General features: G+C 33.5%; 1 protein-coding gene across 15 annotated transcripts in view; it reads right to left on the reverse strand.

Moving 5' to 3' along the window:
- The window catches only part of LCORL (ligand dependent nuclear receptor corepressor like), a 158,698-nt gene that overhangs the window by 24,535 nt on the left and 117,284 nt on the right, over positions 1 to 16,879 (reverse strand). For 10 of the 15 annotated variants that reach the window (XR_015552874.1, XR_015552873.1, XR_015552872.1 and 7 more), the window contains 2 exons: positions 13,370 to 13,463; positions 591 to 5,413 (listed from right to left, as the gene is read on the reverse strand). Coding sequence is in view for 7 of the 15 variants with exons in the window: in XM_087434132.1 (XP_087290258.1) it covers positions 591 to 5,413; positions 13,370 to 13,463 (4,917 nt within the window). In the remaining 8 variants the exon portion in view is untranslated. Of the gene's footprint in view, positions 1 to 590; positions 5,414 to 6,521; positions 12,040 to 13,369; positions 13,464 to 16,879 lie in introns of those variants that run through there. The other 5 variants (XM_087434134.1, XM_004432300.3, XM_087434135.1 and 2 more) reach the window with 3 other exon arrangements.

Raw genomic sequence — 16,879 nt, forward strand, 5'->3', positions numbered from 1 at the left:
GTCTTGTTCCTCAACACTCTTTAAATAAGCAGTGTCTTAAAGTGGTTCCCAAAGCAGTACCAAATGGCAAAAGAACTTAATGGTGAATACAAGACTGATATCCTACGATTATGATATACGTTACAGTCTTTATCACTTTGGCAATGAGATAGTCTTTCCACACAGTCTAAGTTATTAATTTATCAAGACAATAAATATATATTAGCTTGCAGTGTAGTAGTTAATTTTTAGATAGTTACTTGGGCATATTTATCTGTCAGACTGTTTATTTTATATTAGACCTATCAAATGCAAAAGCAGATAATATCACTTTTACATTAATGATATATGTTTAGAAGCTTTCTATGTCTCTACTAAATATATTTTAAATTGCTTGAAATCCTGGACATATTAAGATGTGGGGAAGTGCACTGGTACATTTAGCAGCACCTAATTTCATGAGTTTCATACTAGGTGCCAAGAAATGAGGTTGTCCAAATATTTTGGAAATAAATTAAAACTAAATCAGCTGTTCCTTTTCTACCCATTATCTCATACTTGACTCAAGGCACCTACAATGAAACTTTAAAATTAAGTAGAGAAAAACTTACCTAGTTGGGATTTTGAATAATAATTTGCCATTTGTCCACTGTTGCAAGACTGTCGTTTATGTCTTTTTGTTGACATTTCTGTGGTCTTCCATGCTGGTCTTTTTCTTTTGTTCAATTTGCTAAGAACTTCAGAACTATCAGAAGGATTCTTGTCATAGTTAACACATTTATTTAATTTACTATTGTCAAGTTGGCCAGGAAATTTATTGGTTGAAGGACTATTTGTTTTAGCATTTTCTGTTTCTTTAGATTGCTTTTTAAAAGAATTTTGCCTAGCAGAATGGGATCTTAAGGTAAAACGCTTTGATTCTTCTATATGAGTCTGACGATTATTTCCACTGTCACTAGATTCAGGAGAGTAAATGATTGTATTTAGCTTAAAGGTATTTCTGTGTTCAAGATAGTTGATCTTCCTCAAAAATATTCTACAATCTTTTAAGGTTTTTGACCTCCAATTATTTTGACATACATTTCCTAGTCTTGGTCCCTTTTCAAAATCTTTTTGACTGCAATTTGTTCCATTCTCCTTTGCTTCTGACTTAAATTTATTCTCTAAACTAGCATGTGTTCTGAAGTCAGACATTGCCACCCTTTGTTGCAAAAAGTCACCCCTGATCTCAGGTGGCAAAATAAACTGATTATCTACTGTGTTTTTTCCTTGGAGTGGGACGACAGCATTTGTTCCCCCCTCAGTCTTATTTAAAAATCGGTTCTGGCAGAAGAATCTTAAGTTCCTCCTTTTAGAGATCCAATCAACTGTTCCTTGGTTGTGCAGCTTTCCCTCTCTTCTCCACCTTTCATGTTGCAACCTCTTAAACTCAGTTCTTTTTAATCTAGCTAGTGTTAAATTACTTTTCACATTTAAGAGTGGAGAACTAACCATTTTATGCAGTATATGCAACTTTCCTGCTGATTTTGAAGGAGAAGATAGTGCAAATTTTTTAAAGTGCTTTCTGAAGGGGCTGGTATTAAAATCAGAATACTTGGTCCTTAATTTAATTCCTCTGGTATTTATTACTTCCAAAGGGTTTCGAGCATTTGCTTTTCTAACTAGTGAAAGAGACTGTGTTTCTGTTGTTTGCATAAACCAAGTACAGAGTTCATTCAAATCATACTTTTTCCGAAAAAGCATTTTTACAGGTGAAACTTCAAGTTCTAAAAGACAGGTTTCCAACGGGTTTGCTACTTTGAAATTATCATTTTCAATGTGTCCTCTTTTTTTATGAACACAATTTTCAGCTTCATCTCCATTCACCTGCACCCAAGCATTTGTTATTTGCTCAAATCTATTGTTTAATTCCTCTAACAAGGAATCATTGGAAGTAGAAGCAGCCCACCATCTGAGCAAACGGTTTGATGAAATGATAGGGTCCAAGGATACTTCAGAAATGGGTAGTAATTTGTTATCTTCGGAACACTTTTTTGCACTCCTTGAATTTCTAGCTCCTGGGGTACATTTTGAAGCTATTTTTATCCTTGACTGCCTATGTTTTTCCTTCTGACTTTTACCTTTCTGCAAGTGCAGTTTATATGATTTATGGAGTAGAGCATTTCTATAAATTATTGAGCTAGATGATGCTAATGAACGTAAGAAATGCAGAGATGGTTTTCTATTCCTAATAGAATGTCTCAAAGGTATAGTAGCAACCATACTTTTTGATCCATTCTTAAATATGTCAGCTTCCGTGTGCCTTGTATCCATCTTATTGCATTGGTGATCATACTTTTCTTCAGGCAGAGTTTTTTCTAATATATTCTCTTGTTCTAAAGGAGGTAAGCAGCTGCTAATACTTACTTTTCTCTCCTGAGGTGAAACTCTATTGATAGTCACAGATATGCCAGAGATTTTTACTTTTGCAGGTCTACCAGGCTTCCTAATTATTGCTAAAGGCTTCTGATTTGGTCGAATAATGTTCTTGGAAGATTGAGGTATCACAGACTTGTTCTTGATAGGTCTGACATATTCAAAGCCAGACCCCAAGATCTCACTTTCAGTAGTCAAACTGGAAACAGCACTTATTCTTTCATCTGAGTCAATTTCGTATTCTCTAATATTTCTGAGACTACTATATTCAGTTTGAAAATCAGCAATATTATTGTTTAAAGACATAACATTGCTTATGTTTACACTTCCTTCAGAAACATGCCTTTTAGTTCTTCTTGACCTTCCATAAATAACAGTTACTGTAATACTCTTTTTATAAATACCCTCTTTTACTTCTGATATGAGAGATTCTGGGCTTTTCTTTCTAGCACTAAAGGACTCATTTTGGCAAATGGTGATGTCTGTCTGATCAGTTTTAGGTTTTGGTGGTCTTCCAATTGGTCGCTTAATCTGTTTCACAACCTGGGGACCTATTTTTTTAGGCCTACCTGGTTTTCTTTTAAAAGATGAATCAATAGCACTGCTTGAATTTTCCTTAGGTTCTTCTTGTGGCTTATCACTATTCACATCATCTATAAACATTGCAGAGGATTCTGCAGTTTCTTTTGCACTACTAAATTTTAGTTCTCCTTGAAGAGTGTCACAATCATTAAGATCAGAACTATAATTTTCAAAGTCTGCATTTGGGATATCCTCATTTGTTTCTGGTTTTTTTTCAATTACATGATGAGTTGGACGTTTTTCAGAAGGAAGATCAGTATTTGATTTGGAAGTACTGACTGAAGTTAAAGTATATTTGACTCCTTCACTGCTTTTAATCTCAGATAAAAACATGAGTTTGATAGGACTAGAATAGTTGGAAAAAGAAGAGCTTTCAATGGCTTCATACTTTGTTGGTACATTTTCAACCCTGGAAATCAAGCTACCCGTATCTAAAATAGATGACTTTTTCAGATTATCAAGTCTTTTGTTATTCAAATCTATTGTAGGCATATGATTGCTTTTGATGTTGCTGGATGCTACCACAGATTTTGATAAACTCTGCTCTTTGCATGTCATTCTACTTACAGTAAGAGTCACATTTCTACCAGGATTTTGATCTTTACCATCAATTTCTATGAACTTCTTGGGTGCTTTATATCCTTCTGATAATGACTGATTATTCCAAGACGTTTTGGCCATATTTATTGTATCTTCCAAACGCTCCACAACAACTTGTAAATTAGAATTCATTGCAATTTTGTTTAGATCTATATCGTTTGGGCTTTCGATTTGCATATTTTTCACTGGATCTTTTTTTTTTGTAGATTCAGAAACTTTTTTGGCCTTAGGGGACTTTTTGAAAACACAGTTATTTGTTACATAAATGGAATACCACCCTGGAGGCACAATATTTCGTTTAGTTCTGTTCAAAAGTCCAGGAACATCACTTTTCAAAGGAGTTTGAGTATTCTCTAATTTTGGATTCTCCCTACAATTTTGCAAAAATTTTTTTCCAGCTGCAGATTTCTCCTGTGATTTTCTTATGCTCATTTTCTCACGGGAAGTTGTTTTAAAGCTTTCTGAAAACAGATCAAAAGCCAAGTTAGCTTCTAAACTATGAAGAGGTAGTTGCAATGACTGTAATGCATAATCTGGTGAAAACGATGTTTCTGCATGAGTATTTTCTTGAAGGCTTTTAGAATTTTGTAAAGAAGGTGATTGGTAATGATAAAATTCTTTGTCCGTTGAAAATATCTCATCGTTGCGCATCAATTTCCTAGAATTTTTTTCAGCGTATTTTTTCCTTATAAAATTTTCATCAAGACTAGCAAGTTCTCTTTTTATCTGTAAAGATTGCCTTCTAAACATGGGTGAATCAGGAGAGTTGTGCATTGCAAATAAGGTTTCTTGACGCTTTCGAAATCTTGTCTGAATAATTTTATTTTCTACCTTTTTATCATGTTGACTCAGTAATTCCATAAAACTGTAATCACTGGCCTTTGCATTATGCAAGAGAGAGGTTATTAAATCTCTCAACTTTAAATCATTATCTGTATTACAATCACTGCTAGATAATTTAATAAGGTTTGCTGTATCTGTGGTTTCTATTGATTTTAATTTTTCATTAATACGATCCATTAAATCTTGAAAAATTACAGTAGTTTCACCTTTTTCATGATTTGTAGTACAATTATTGCTGTCTTCCAAGAGAAAAGAATCAGAGTTACTGAATTTTTTAGTTTTATGTATTTTACCTTCGTGATCACCCCTGTCACTGCTTATTTCTGCTGGTGTGAGAGATGGAGGCTGGTTAATGTTTGCTTCAAGTCTGTTATTTTCTAAGGCTGAAAGCTCTGAGATGACATCTTTCAATTTTTCAAACCCTTCAGTCTGTACAGGTGATAATGGCGGAGGTGAGGGACTTCGAGATCTACAAACATCTTTGAGACCAACTGAAACGTCACATACTTCCCTTGACGGAAGAGGAGTGTGAAAGCCTGATTTTGTAGAGTGAACGTTTGGTAAGAGTCCAGAACAGCACCTGTGAGAATGATAACTGTTTGCAATTCCTCCATTCACTACTGTCTTAAAGTGTTCAATAGCTACAGTTTGGCAAGACAAACAATGTAAATCTTTAATACAGACTGGCAGAGGCACAAAACCAGGGCTTTGTCTTTCATTTTGTAAACACCCTCTTTCTGCCAGCCTATATTCACAACTACAAAAAAGACCATGCAAATCATCTTCAATTAGGGGCTTTTGAGATTCTGAAGACATAGTATATGATGTATTACAACAGCAAAGAGAAGCAGCATTCTGCTCTTGGATTAGAAATTTCAACATAGCCAAAACTTGTTGCTGGTGATGTATGCACAAAGATTCCAAAACTTTGCTTAATGCTGATTTTCCTTTTTCCATTTTAGTAGCTTCCTCTGATTTTGCATCAACAGTTGAACTAAAAATAAAAATCAAACAAAAAATGAATTACAGCAAAAAAACCAATATTATAAGGAGGTATAATTTTAGCAGAGTTTGAACAGAAGATATTTTGGTATTGCTGGTCCTAACTCCTATAGAGCTGCAATAATGACATCTTGATTATTGTGTAGCAAAAATATAATGAAGCACTGATGATAATTTCCTATGACAATGTGTAAGAGTCAAAGTAAAGCCCTAGTTTTGCAATGTAGAAGCTGATAATTATAGATATGATTATATTTACAGATTGCTCTTGTTTACTGCTTTGGATATATTAAGAATATTTAATGGAAAGTGCTTCAGAAGGAGTTAAAATTTTTCTAAAGTAGACTTTCACAAGTTATTTTGATAATTATCAGTCCATATTAGTGCAAATGAAAAGTAGGAGAAATCTTTCTTATCTTTATTTAAAATAGATATTTTTTCAAGGTAGTGAAAATAACATTAATAAAAGAGCTCTGTACAGTCACAAGGACAATTAAGGAATTTAGATTTCATATAAATAACAATGTCTTTTCTAAAATTAAGCTGCAGGCTTTTTAACCTAATAAGAAAACTAAAAATTTAAGCTATTTAAAAATAAAATCTATTTTTAATTGATTTTTATATACTAAAGTAATTACATCAAAACTAAAGAAATTACTTACCTAATTATTTAATTTCAAATGCTGGAAAATGTCCCACTGCAGAAACTAATATACATCTAACTTTAACTAAGACCCAGGATTACTTAGCAATCAATGTAGAAGTTTACAAAAAAAATTTTTTAATCCAATACCAGCAGCAAGAAGAATAAAATATATTAAAAGAATTCTGTTTCAGAAAAGTATCTATTCAAATTAAACATATCACCAAACTCTGTACATGAAAATAGCTTCCCACTAGTGATTTCTTATATTTGTTGTTGTTGTTAGTAGTTCCTGGTTTGTAGAAATTTTATTTAGGGTTGGAATTGGGATATGCTGATTATGAAGTGCTACAGAAGATTGTATTTTGTTTAAATAAAGGGTTATGTTCATGTATTTTAAAAATTAAAGGATTTTTCTTTAAAAATACAAAGTGAAATTAACTTTTTTATTTTGCTCCCTAAAACTGGCTTGTGTCACAGAGAAGTATACAATATTTTATCTACATTTCATAAAAATTATGTTGAGTAGCAAAAACACCAAAGCAAATTTTGAATATTAGATCCAACTTTTTCTAGAAAAAAGATAATTTTGCTAGATTCAACCAGTGTTTCACTAAAACTAGCATGTGATTTGACATAAAGAGGCTATCAAACAAAGTGAGAAGAGGTATGAAATTACAATCAAATGTTTTGAGTCCACTGCCCCCTCTAGAAAGATGAAGACAGGACACGACCCCAGTATCCTTTCTTTTCTGAATATATTTTTGTAAATTTTATCATGGTTGGGAGTGTAAAATGATGGAACTGGCTCCCAAGATTCACTATTAGATAATTCAAAAAATATACGTAGAGAACAAAGGCAGGAGGAAATGTTCACCATCAAATATGAAGATATAAGTGATATTATACTCTTTTCCAGCAAATTAAAAATTATAGTTTTCACATAAGCAAAAGAAAACCCAAAAATGTTCTGACAGACACACTTCATCAGTTTCTTTCAAGTTATGTTATGGCCCATTAAACCTATCTGTGACTATTTAAAGAGAGATTTCATGTTTCTCAGAAAAATACATGGCACAGTATTTTAAAGATTAATATGCTTTCATAACAATATCTGAAAGGCTCAAATGCTTTCTTCTGTTAGCAAAGTCAAGCATAAAGTGGAAATAATTGAAACTAATGACCAGTGTTAACTACTCAGAAAACCACTGCAAGATTTTTATATCACTCTTCTGAAAGGGAAATCTATAAGAGTTTCTTATTCAGTTTGCTACTTTTAATAGTGGAATTTCAAAAATACTACAGTGGCCAGTAATTCCCGTCTAATGCTATATGAAGAAGAGCTTAGTAAAGTTACTAATCCGATATTCAGATATTAGATTAGATAACTAAATTCTCAAATACTAAAACTCCACAATATGCTTATTTGGCTTCAAATTTTTTCTTTTCTGTATTTCCTGCATGTTAGAACCTCAAAGAAAAACCTAAATACATGAGTAAATAATAGATGAATACACATAAGTCGGTAATCTAGAATTTATTCTCAAGTGATTATATAAAATTTCTAAAATTATATCTTTCATAGTTTCCTTGTTTTTGATGCTAAAAATTTTTCTAACCTTTTCCTGTTTGATTTATAAACCAAAACATCCTGCCTACTTTTTGTATGTTACTATCTGTTTTGCACATTACAAGTTTTGTTGTTGAAACAGTTCTTTGGAGAAAGTCAATTTCTAATATTAATATTAATAAAACTCCTTCCTAGAGTGAATCAAAGAAGTCAGTGTAGTCAATTTTTTTCTTTGCTTTTCTTTCTTTTTCTTTTACTGAATGAGTAAATCAATCACACACCAACAGTGTTGTAAATTTAAGTGCAAAAGCATTGAAGTGCTTTACTACAAATTACAACCTAGAAACACGTTAACTGAACAATTAAAATTCATACAATCAGATTTAGATATATAACAACACAAAGTAGGAACAGAATTACAGTACATTTACAACACAAGACAGATACATGAATTCATTAGAAAATATTGTAATAAATAATTCATGAATTATAGTGCAATTGATTTATGCATAAATATAACTAATTGCCTAACAATCAGTTTATATTAACAAAATCTGTCAAAATCAAGGCAGCCACAGAGTTTTACTAAATTACTGCGACAATGGAAATACTGCAATTAAAAAACAAATACAAGTATTTGTACTGTAAACAACTAAAAAAATCAGTCTCACTAAAGTTAGTATACAATTTAATATAAAATTGTCATTAGCTACCAGAAATGGTTTAAACAACTTTACTGAGCAGTAGTTTTCTAAAAACAGAGGCACTGTTTTTTCTTTTCCTTCTTTTTTTTTTTTTAAATATAAAATACTTGAGGAACATTCAAATAAGTAGAAAGCACATAAGGGTTGCTTTCACCTTCATTAAAAGTCTGCTGAAACTGGATTTTTCAGAAAATTGTCAATTAATAAGTAATAACTGGTAACTAAATTTATAAAGTACTTTGAAAGTTTAACATAAAGAACATCTTAATAGAATCACTGGGGGGAAGGGGAACCCATAAATTTCCCTGCCTTTCCTAGTTTGTATAATCAAAAGTTAACTCAATAATTAGAAACATTTTGTTTCTTTTAAAAGTTATGGGTTGATCATTACCTATAAACTATCAAAAAATATTTAATTTACTATTTCTGACCAAAAATAAATAATACAAGTACTAAAATGCTGCAAATTAACTATAACATTACCTATAAAACTACTGATCACTGCGAAGTCAATAGCAAAATGATCCCTGATTTTATGAATCCTGTAAAGTTTTTGGTCAGGTCATCTTTTAAATGATATAAAAGTGTTCTGTAAGTATCCCTTTACTATAAACTTCTCAATCAATTTATTAATGTAAATATAGTGTGAGGAATAAAAAAGCTCAATACAATATAAATATTACGTAATGCATTCAAGCCCCCAAATTTTTGCAAGTAAAATTCTGTATAAAGAGGTCAATAAAATTGTGTTGAAACACTTTATTTTTAACTTTGTTTTTCAATGGGGGGGAGGGGAAATATATTAAATAATCCAAGTTCTGGCCCTCACAAAATATGGCTTAATTCTTTAAAAAGAAAGATGACCCTGACACCTGCTGTTTTGCAATCTATTATGTATACTTTCTTGAAGAAAAAAAAAAAGAGCAAGAGGATTCATACCCTAGTATGCAGGTAACATCAACAGCTGAAGAGGGTTCAATATAGATCTAAGAGACCAAATAAACTACTTGGTTGTGTATTTACCACTCTTCAGTTTCTTTAAACATATGTAAGCAGTTTTTAAATGTAATAGCTGAAAATCTCTTTAGTATTACATGTATATGTGATTATTAGATACACACAAACACAAGTGTAAGAACACAAGTATTTGACAAGGTGCACTTATTTTTTAAATTCAGCTTTAAGTATTCCTTTTGGACTTAGGAAAACTGGCTTCGAAAAATGATCAGAACCTGAATTTTAACAGAGAAAAGGGGCACTCAGAGAATTTTGAACATATGAAGCAAATCCCCATTCTTTATATGGAGGCACATGCTTTATAACATTTTACCACTAAAACTGCATACTCCATAAATCCAACATGGATACTCTGAACCACATTTTAAAACTGCTATATAAAAATTACTGGTCTCTCTTTCATGAGTCTAGTAAAAGTTAAAATGCACTGCCCAGCTTCTAACTACCCAATTAGTAGAGAGTTTACATTACTGAAAGTTCAAAACAGCTTCAGTGTTAAATATTTGTAAATCTATTCAAGACCCTGAACAAACTGCAAATTTGGTTATTAGCAAAATGGTAATGTATCGCCCACCAAAATGAAATCTGTAATTCATTTTGATAAACTGAAAATGTTTTGAAATGTCACAGCAGCAAATATATTAAAGTTACACTGAGGTTTTTCAATAGTAGGAGTGTGTCACAATCCTTAAAATTTAAAGTAGTCATAACATGAACTAACCAGCACATTTAAACCAAAATTATTATTCTCAAGCCTTTTCTGTGCACATTATAAACATGCTCTAAGTTGCATTCCAACTTTCTTTTCTAACCTTACACATTAGCTTATTCTTCAAATGAAAAACAAAATTAAATTATTTTAATAATTAAATTTAAATTACTTTTTGTTCTTAGTATTCCATCTTATATTAAAGGATTCTATAGCTGCTGGGGTTACCTATGTGTCAGTTTTTTTAAAAAGTATATACCTTATAAACCCCAACTTCCTGCTAAATCAACTATTAAATGATAAATATTAAATTTCATTATACATATCATTTAAGATTTTCTTTTCTATTCCTGGTAGATGCACTTGAGTGCATTTCATATTTCATAGAATGCACTGTAGTGTACTAATACTGTATATATTAATTTTGCTTAGTATGGAGATAGCTGTCTATTCAAACTCTGGTTGGTTCACGTACTTACAGTAACTGTAAGTGTGTTATGTAAAAATGTTTACAAACTATTAATATCATATTTCCATTATAAGATGGTTTAACTGAATGGCTGGAGCGGTCTTTCACCAATAAAAATGTTTCACTTGACAATTACTTGTTTTCCCACACGCTTTATGCTATTGACTACTAAAGAAAACCTGAATCTTTTTCACCTATTTATACAAGGATTAAATACAAACTATCAGAATTAAGTAAGCAACTATATAATTCTGTCCACAGTGAAAACCCTGAATAAAACTTTTTTTTTCAAAAGGCATGTAAGTGGTTTTTAAACTGTAAAATTTCATGTCTCCTGTCAGAGTGAGCATCTGTAATTCCCACATGTGTGTATACAGACACACAAATACACACCTGTGCACATACACACACACGCCAACACACATACACACACACGCACATACACACATACAAACATTTTCCTAACAAGTAATCTACACAGGCTTGCTGCTGTTTTTGCAGCTGCCAGTCCCTGAATCTGTCATATTATATAACCCAGTGTCTGGTAATCGGAGCTTCTTCTTCGGAGGAGTCTTCAGTGTTCCAGATCTTTCTTTTACCTTGTATTCTAAAGTGCTGTGAGGTACCCCATAAATTCCTTGTGCTTTGGAAACACTCATTTTTCCGCTCATTACCATTGCAATAGCCTCTTCCATTATTTCATGATCATACTGCCGATAACGGCCACGTTTTTTCCTGGGCTGCTTATTATCTTTTCGATCCAATCCATCTTCAGTATTTTCAGAGGTTCCATCAACTGTTCCATTTTTAGAATTAAGACACAAAGGAGAGAGGTCCCCATGTAGAAAATAAGAGTCAACACTTGAGTGAGTTACAGGCCCAGAACATTCTATTTTGTTCTGTTTAGGGAGTATATTTTTCAGTTTTTGGAGAGCTGATCCTTCTAGGACTGGAGAGGTTTTGGAAACTTGATACATAACATCCAGCAGACCAGGACCATCAGGTTGTGGTTTTGAAACAGAACTTACTCGTAGCTGAGGAATTTTTAACTGTACAGTCGGATGTGAAGTTTCATATTGTAGGCTTTCACTTTTTTCTTTAAATTGAGTAACCATTTTCTGTAGAGTTAACTGATGGAGGTAACTGGAAGCTGTTGGGAATTTTAATTCTGAGGTTTCAAGTAGATTGAGTTTACTTTTTTCTGTGCGCTCTGCTTGAGCTCTTGCCCACAGGGCTACTTTTTGCAGCACTGCACAAGTTTCTTTACTGTCTTTATATGAGTAACTATCATTGAAATCTCGAGTTTTGTTTTTAAAAGATGCAGGCTTCCCTGCTGGTAAGGCTTCTAAGTGGAGAAGTAAAGTTTTTTGAGGTATGCCATAAAGTATGCCTGCTTTATTTATGTCCAGTGCTCCAGACTGAATGTCTTTCAAAGCTTTTGAGAGCAAACCATCTGCAAACTCAGCACTTCTTTCCACATAGTCCTCTCTGTTTCTGTGTAGTCTCCTGGATGGATGGAATGAAACGATGGTAAACTGATGCATGAGAGACTCTCACACAGCTATGGAAGGGGAGGGTCCACTCCTTTATTATACTCCTTGCTTAGGTAACATCACTGCTTATAACTCTTTTAAGTCTGTGAGATGTAGTAGTTACTCCTTATCAAAGCAAACGCTACAGTCCTGGTAGGACAATGTGTCAATCATACGGTGGCCTCAACGGGCAGACCTTCCAAGAACATAAAATCCTAACTCAGTATTTGTAAAAATATTCTCATGATGTTGCTATTCCTCTGACAGATGCTTGCAGAGCAACACTTATAATTTTTATTTGTACAATTAGAGTTCCATTATAAAAAATACCCAAATCCTAAAGGAGTTTTTGTTAGTAGAAACGTGACGTTACCGCTAAACAAGTAATAAAAGAGTCAACCCCTTTAAAGGAAATTTGTAGCAGCAAGAATATTTCCAAACACAAATATCCCATATTTCCACAAGACTACTTTTTCTCTAGACAAAAACTTAAAATTTGAAAGAGGTAGATAATTTATATCTGGATAAAGTAATTTTAGATATTAGAAATGTTATTTCTATTTCAAATGTATCATTGTAATTTTCAGTTTCTCAAACAGAAAGCTTACTATACCTTATAACTCAAAAGCTACTACAGCCTTAGTTGAAACAAATTACACTCTACATCTAAGATTTAAATGTGACAAAAAAAGATTCCTATGCAGTTTGTTAATGGGAAGATGCAAAAGTTACAAAAAACAATCCAAAAATCCAACAGAACAGCATTTCACTACTAATTATTTATTTAATTAATTTAATGACAGCTTTCAAAGCATGAAAGGATTTTTTGTGGTGATTACTAGATATATTAAGTAGTTTGCCACCACACCTAAAGCACAATGAAAAAAACGTAAACACTATAAGCTAGCTATAAGAATTAGTAAGTACAGTACTTGTAAAATTTGTTGATTGTTTAAAAAAATTAAATAGTGAAATTACATATTTCCCTTAAAATTGCCTCTTGAAAACTGAATTGAAAATTCTCTTTACTCATCCTGCTTCTTAGTTGTATTCGATGATTAAGTTGGCAGTTCATTTTAGTAACATGAACTAAAGTTTGGTGATTGTTCTGATAACTTTTCTTTAACAGAAAGAATAAAAAAGAAAGAGAAGGACAAATGAAAGGTATGAGAGACACACACTTATGAGTGACAACAATTCTGGAAGAAAACTATATACGTCAATCTACTCAGAGGAGTATTAAGAGTTCTCTGCAGAGATAATTTTATATTAATATTAAATTATATTTCCTAGATATTGCTTACCCAGCCACGGAATTTTCAGAAGAAGGATCACATATGGGTGACTCTTCAGATTTTATGCTGGTTTTCTTTGTAGAGAGATCTAACACTCCATCCCCTATAATTTTTGCAAGAGAAAAAACTTTATATTTGTGACAGATAGGTAATCCTTACATTTCAACATTTCATATTTTGCTGATCTACTAAATCATGACCTAAAAATTAACACTCGTATTTGACAGGTGGCCATTACCAACTCATCTTGTGGTTTTAACAACAGGACCCTGGGAAGCACTACATAGGAAAAAAGAAAAGAGGAGGAGCTGGCATTGCCAAGTGATATGAAGACACAAACAGGTTACGAAATAAAATCTGTTTGAAGTCAACCCTTGGTCACCTTTCCAAGTGTTTTGCAGTGAACAGTCATTTGACTGCTCATTCATGACTGTTTTCTACTCAAGGTTGCCCAGATGATGCTTTGGGAAAGTAGGAATGATGTAAGTTGTACAAAACAGAGAGCATAGAAAATATGATGGCAAATAAGAGAAAAATAATTAGCATTTACTAGGACTAGCAATATATGGAACATATACTTTAGGTAAACTGACTCTGCGTATAACCAATGTATTTTTTAGAACTCAGAGTGCAAAACTTTACTATGTTAAATAATTGAAAAGTACAACAGTTGAATCATTGCCTATGTAATATACTGTGGTTATATCTGTGATTGGATGAAGACATAACTTCTAACAATATAACATTTTAGGAAAAATAACCTGTTAGAAAACTGTCTAAATATTTGTCATTAAAATAGTTATTTTATTAATACTGAATTTGCATAAACAAAACTTCAATGATTCTGACATACTGTTAATCTGATGATCTTCAAGGTCAAAAAGAATAAACTATGAATTTAAAACACAATAAGAAATAATACTGTGAATATCTTTACTGATAGCTAAAAAATGGAAAATTTAAGCTATAAGGAGTCATTATAAGAAAATACATGTTTTGGGCCGGCCCCGTGGCTTGGTGGTTGGGTGAGCGCGCTCCGCTGCTGGCGGCCCGGGTTCGGATCCTGGGCGCGCACCGACGCGCTGCTTCTCCGGCCATGCTGAGGCCGCGTCCCACATACAGCAACTAGAAGGATGTGCAGCTATGACATACAACTATCTACTGGGGCTTTGGGGGGAAAAAATAAATAAATAAAATCTTTAAAAAAAAAAAAAAAAGAAAATACATGTTTAAAAAATATACTCAAAAATTCAACTGAGTTTAAAAAGAATTCAACTGTGTTTTACAATTACCATATAAATTTACCTAACACTTAAGTACACTGGCAAAATAAAGATGAGAAAAATAAAACATTACATGTCCCACCATATCCTACTGTGTGTAATTCAATAATAATTTGAGTGCTTACTATGTGCAGAGCACTATTTTAGGAATTTGAAGGGCCAGCAGTAAAAAAAAAAAAAAGGCATATAAAGTACCTATTCTCATGGTGCTTAGGATCTAGTGAGATAATTCATACACCACCACCACCACCACCACCACCACGAAACATATTTCAGGTTGATGCTCAGTGCTACTGAGGAAAAATCAAGCACAGTATGCTGATAGAGTAATGAGGGTAGGGCTGAACAGGTTGCCATTTTATCGAATGTTACCAGTACAGGCCTCTTTGACTTGAACAGAGTCCGGAACAAAGTGAGGGTACCACACCAAGCAGATTATCTGGGGGAAAGCTTCTAGTAGAAACAGTTTGTGCAAAGGCTGTGATATGGAATCATGTCTGGAATGTCTGAGGAACAGCACAGAGGCCAGGGTGGCTGGAATGGAGTAAGCCAGGCTGAATGAGATGAGATCAGAAATGTCGAAGGGCTTGTAGACCATCATAAGAAATCTGAATTTTATCTTGAGAGAGACAGGAAATCATTGGAGGATTCTGAGCACAAGACTGACACAATTTTAATTTATGTTTTTTAAGAATCAACCTGCTGTGGGGAGAACGAACTGCAAGGGGATAAGGAGGAGCAGAGAAACCTGTTGGGAAAGTGCTATGCTGCTTCTCATCTCTGGGCTTTCACACTTCCAGTTAGTTTCCTTTGCCTAGAAGTCTCCTAATCCTCTCCTCCTTCTATCCCCACACTCACCCTAATTCTTACCAAACTTTACTCATCATTCAATCATTCAGGACACAACTTGGACTTGGATGATCATCATTATTCTAGGTTCCTATACCTGCAACACTTATCCACATTATTTGGTATCTGGCAGGTTGTATTCTAGTTAGTTATTTCCTTACCAGTGTTAGCCACCCAATTATAAGCTACGTGAGGGCAGAGACATGTCTATTTTATTCACCAATGTATCTCCACTGCCTAGAATAGTACCTGGCACATGATAAGTGTTCAACAAATATTGGTTGAAAAGAATTTTGAAGAACTGGAAGACATTCAGTATGGCTAGAGGTTAGAGTGCCTAGATTAAAAGGGTAAAAGTGGGGGCTCTCCTGGTGGCATAGTGGTTAAATTCCCATGCTCTGCTTCAGCGGCCTGGGATTCTTGGGTTCAGATCCTGGGCGTGGACCTATACACTGCTCATCAAGCCATGCTGTGGCAGGCGTCCCAAATACAAAATAGAGGAAGATGGCACAGACGTTAGCTCAGGGACTATCTTCCTCAAGCAAAAAGAGGAAGATTGGCAGCAGATGTTAGCTCAGGGCCAACCTTCTTCACAAAAAAAAAAAAAAAAAAAAAAGAGAGAAAAAAGTGTAAAAGGGAAGACTGGACAGGTAACAAAGTATACGGCACATAGTACTTAAACAATTGTTAAATGAAGTACCTTGCTCCAGTTTATCCATCCAGCCCAATCTTATGCTCTTCTCCAAATCATCTCAACCCTCACACTTCCTGTCTATCTAACCACTTGCAGTTCCTCAAACACGCCATGTGGTGTCAGGTCTCTCAAACTGCAGTGCATGGTTCCTCCTGCCTAGAAGGCTCTTTTCACCTTTTCAACTTGTCAAACTCCTACCCATCTTTAAAGACCCAGATCCCCCCAAGCAAACTGAGTACTGTCTCCCTTGTGTCAATATCCTATGACACTTATGACACTCTCACGCAATCACTGATTTAGATATCTTTTTCTCCCATGAGACTGAATTCCTCAAGGTCAGGGATCTTGACTTATTCACTTGTATTTCATAAACAACAGTAGAGTGCTAGAACCTACTAAAAGAAGGAAATGAATGCTGTTTTCCCCTTTACCATCTCATTTCTCTTATTCAGCAATTAAAATTTTATTATTTCAAGACCTTATAAGACCATCTACTTCAAAAAATCATTACTACCTAACCCATATTCAGACTTATTATTGAATTTACTAGTTTTGATTTCCTCATGTTTTATATAGTTTGTAGCATTAAAAACACTCTCCCTAAGTGTGTTATTCAATAAATTAATGAAATTTCTCTAACTCTAAATTCTTCTAGACTTTTAATATGGTTGATTCAAAATTAATTATTCCACG

The sequence above is a fragment of the Ceratotherium simum genome, chromosome 8, assembly GCF_057802395.1.
Source record: "Ceratotherium simum simum isolate JZ-2026a chromosome 8, ASM5780239v1, whole genome shotgun sequence".
In the NCBI taxonomy this organism is placed as follows: Eukaryota; Metazoa; Chordata; class Mammalia; order Perissodactyla; family Rhinocerotidae; genus Ceratotherium; species Ceratotherium simum.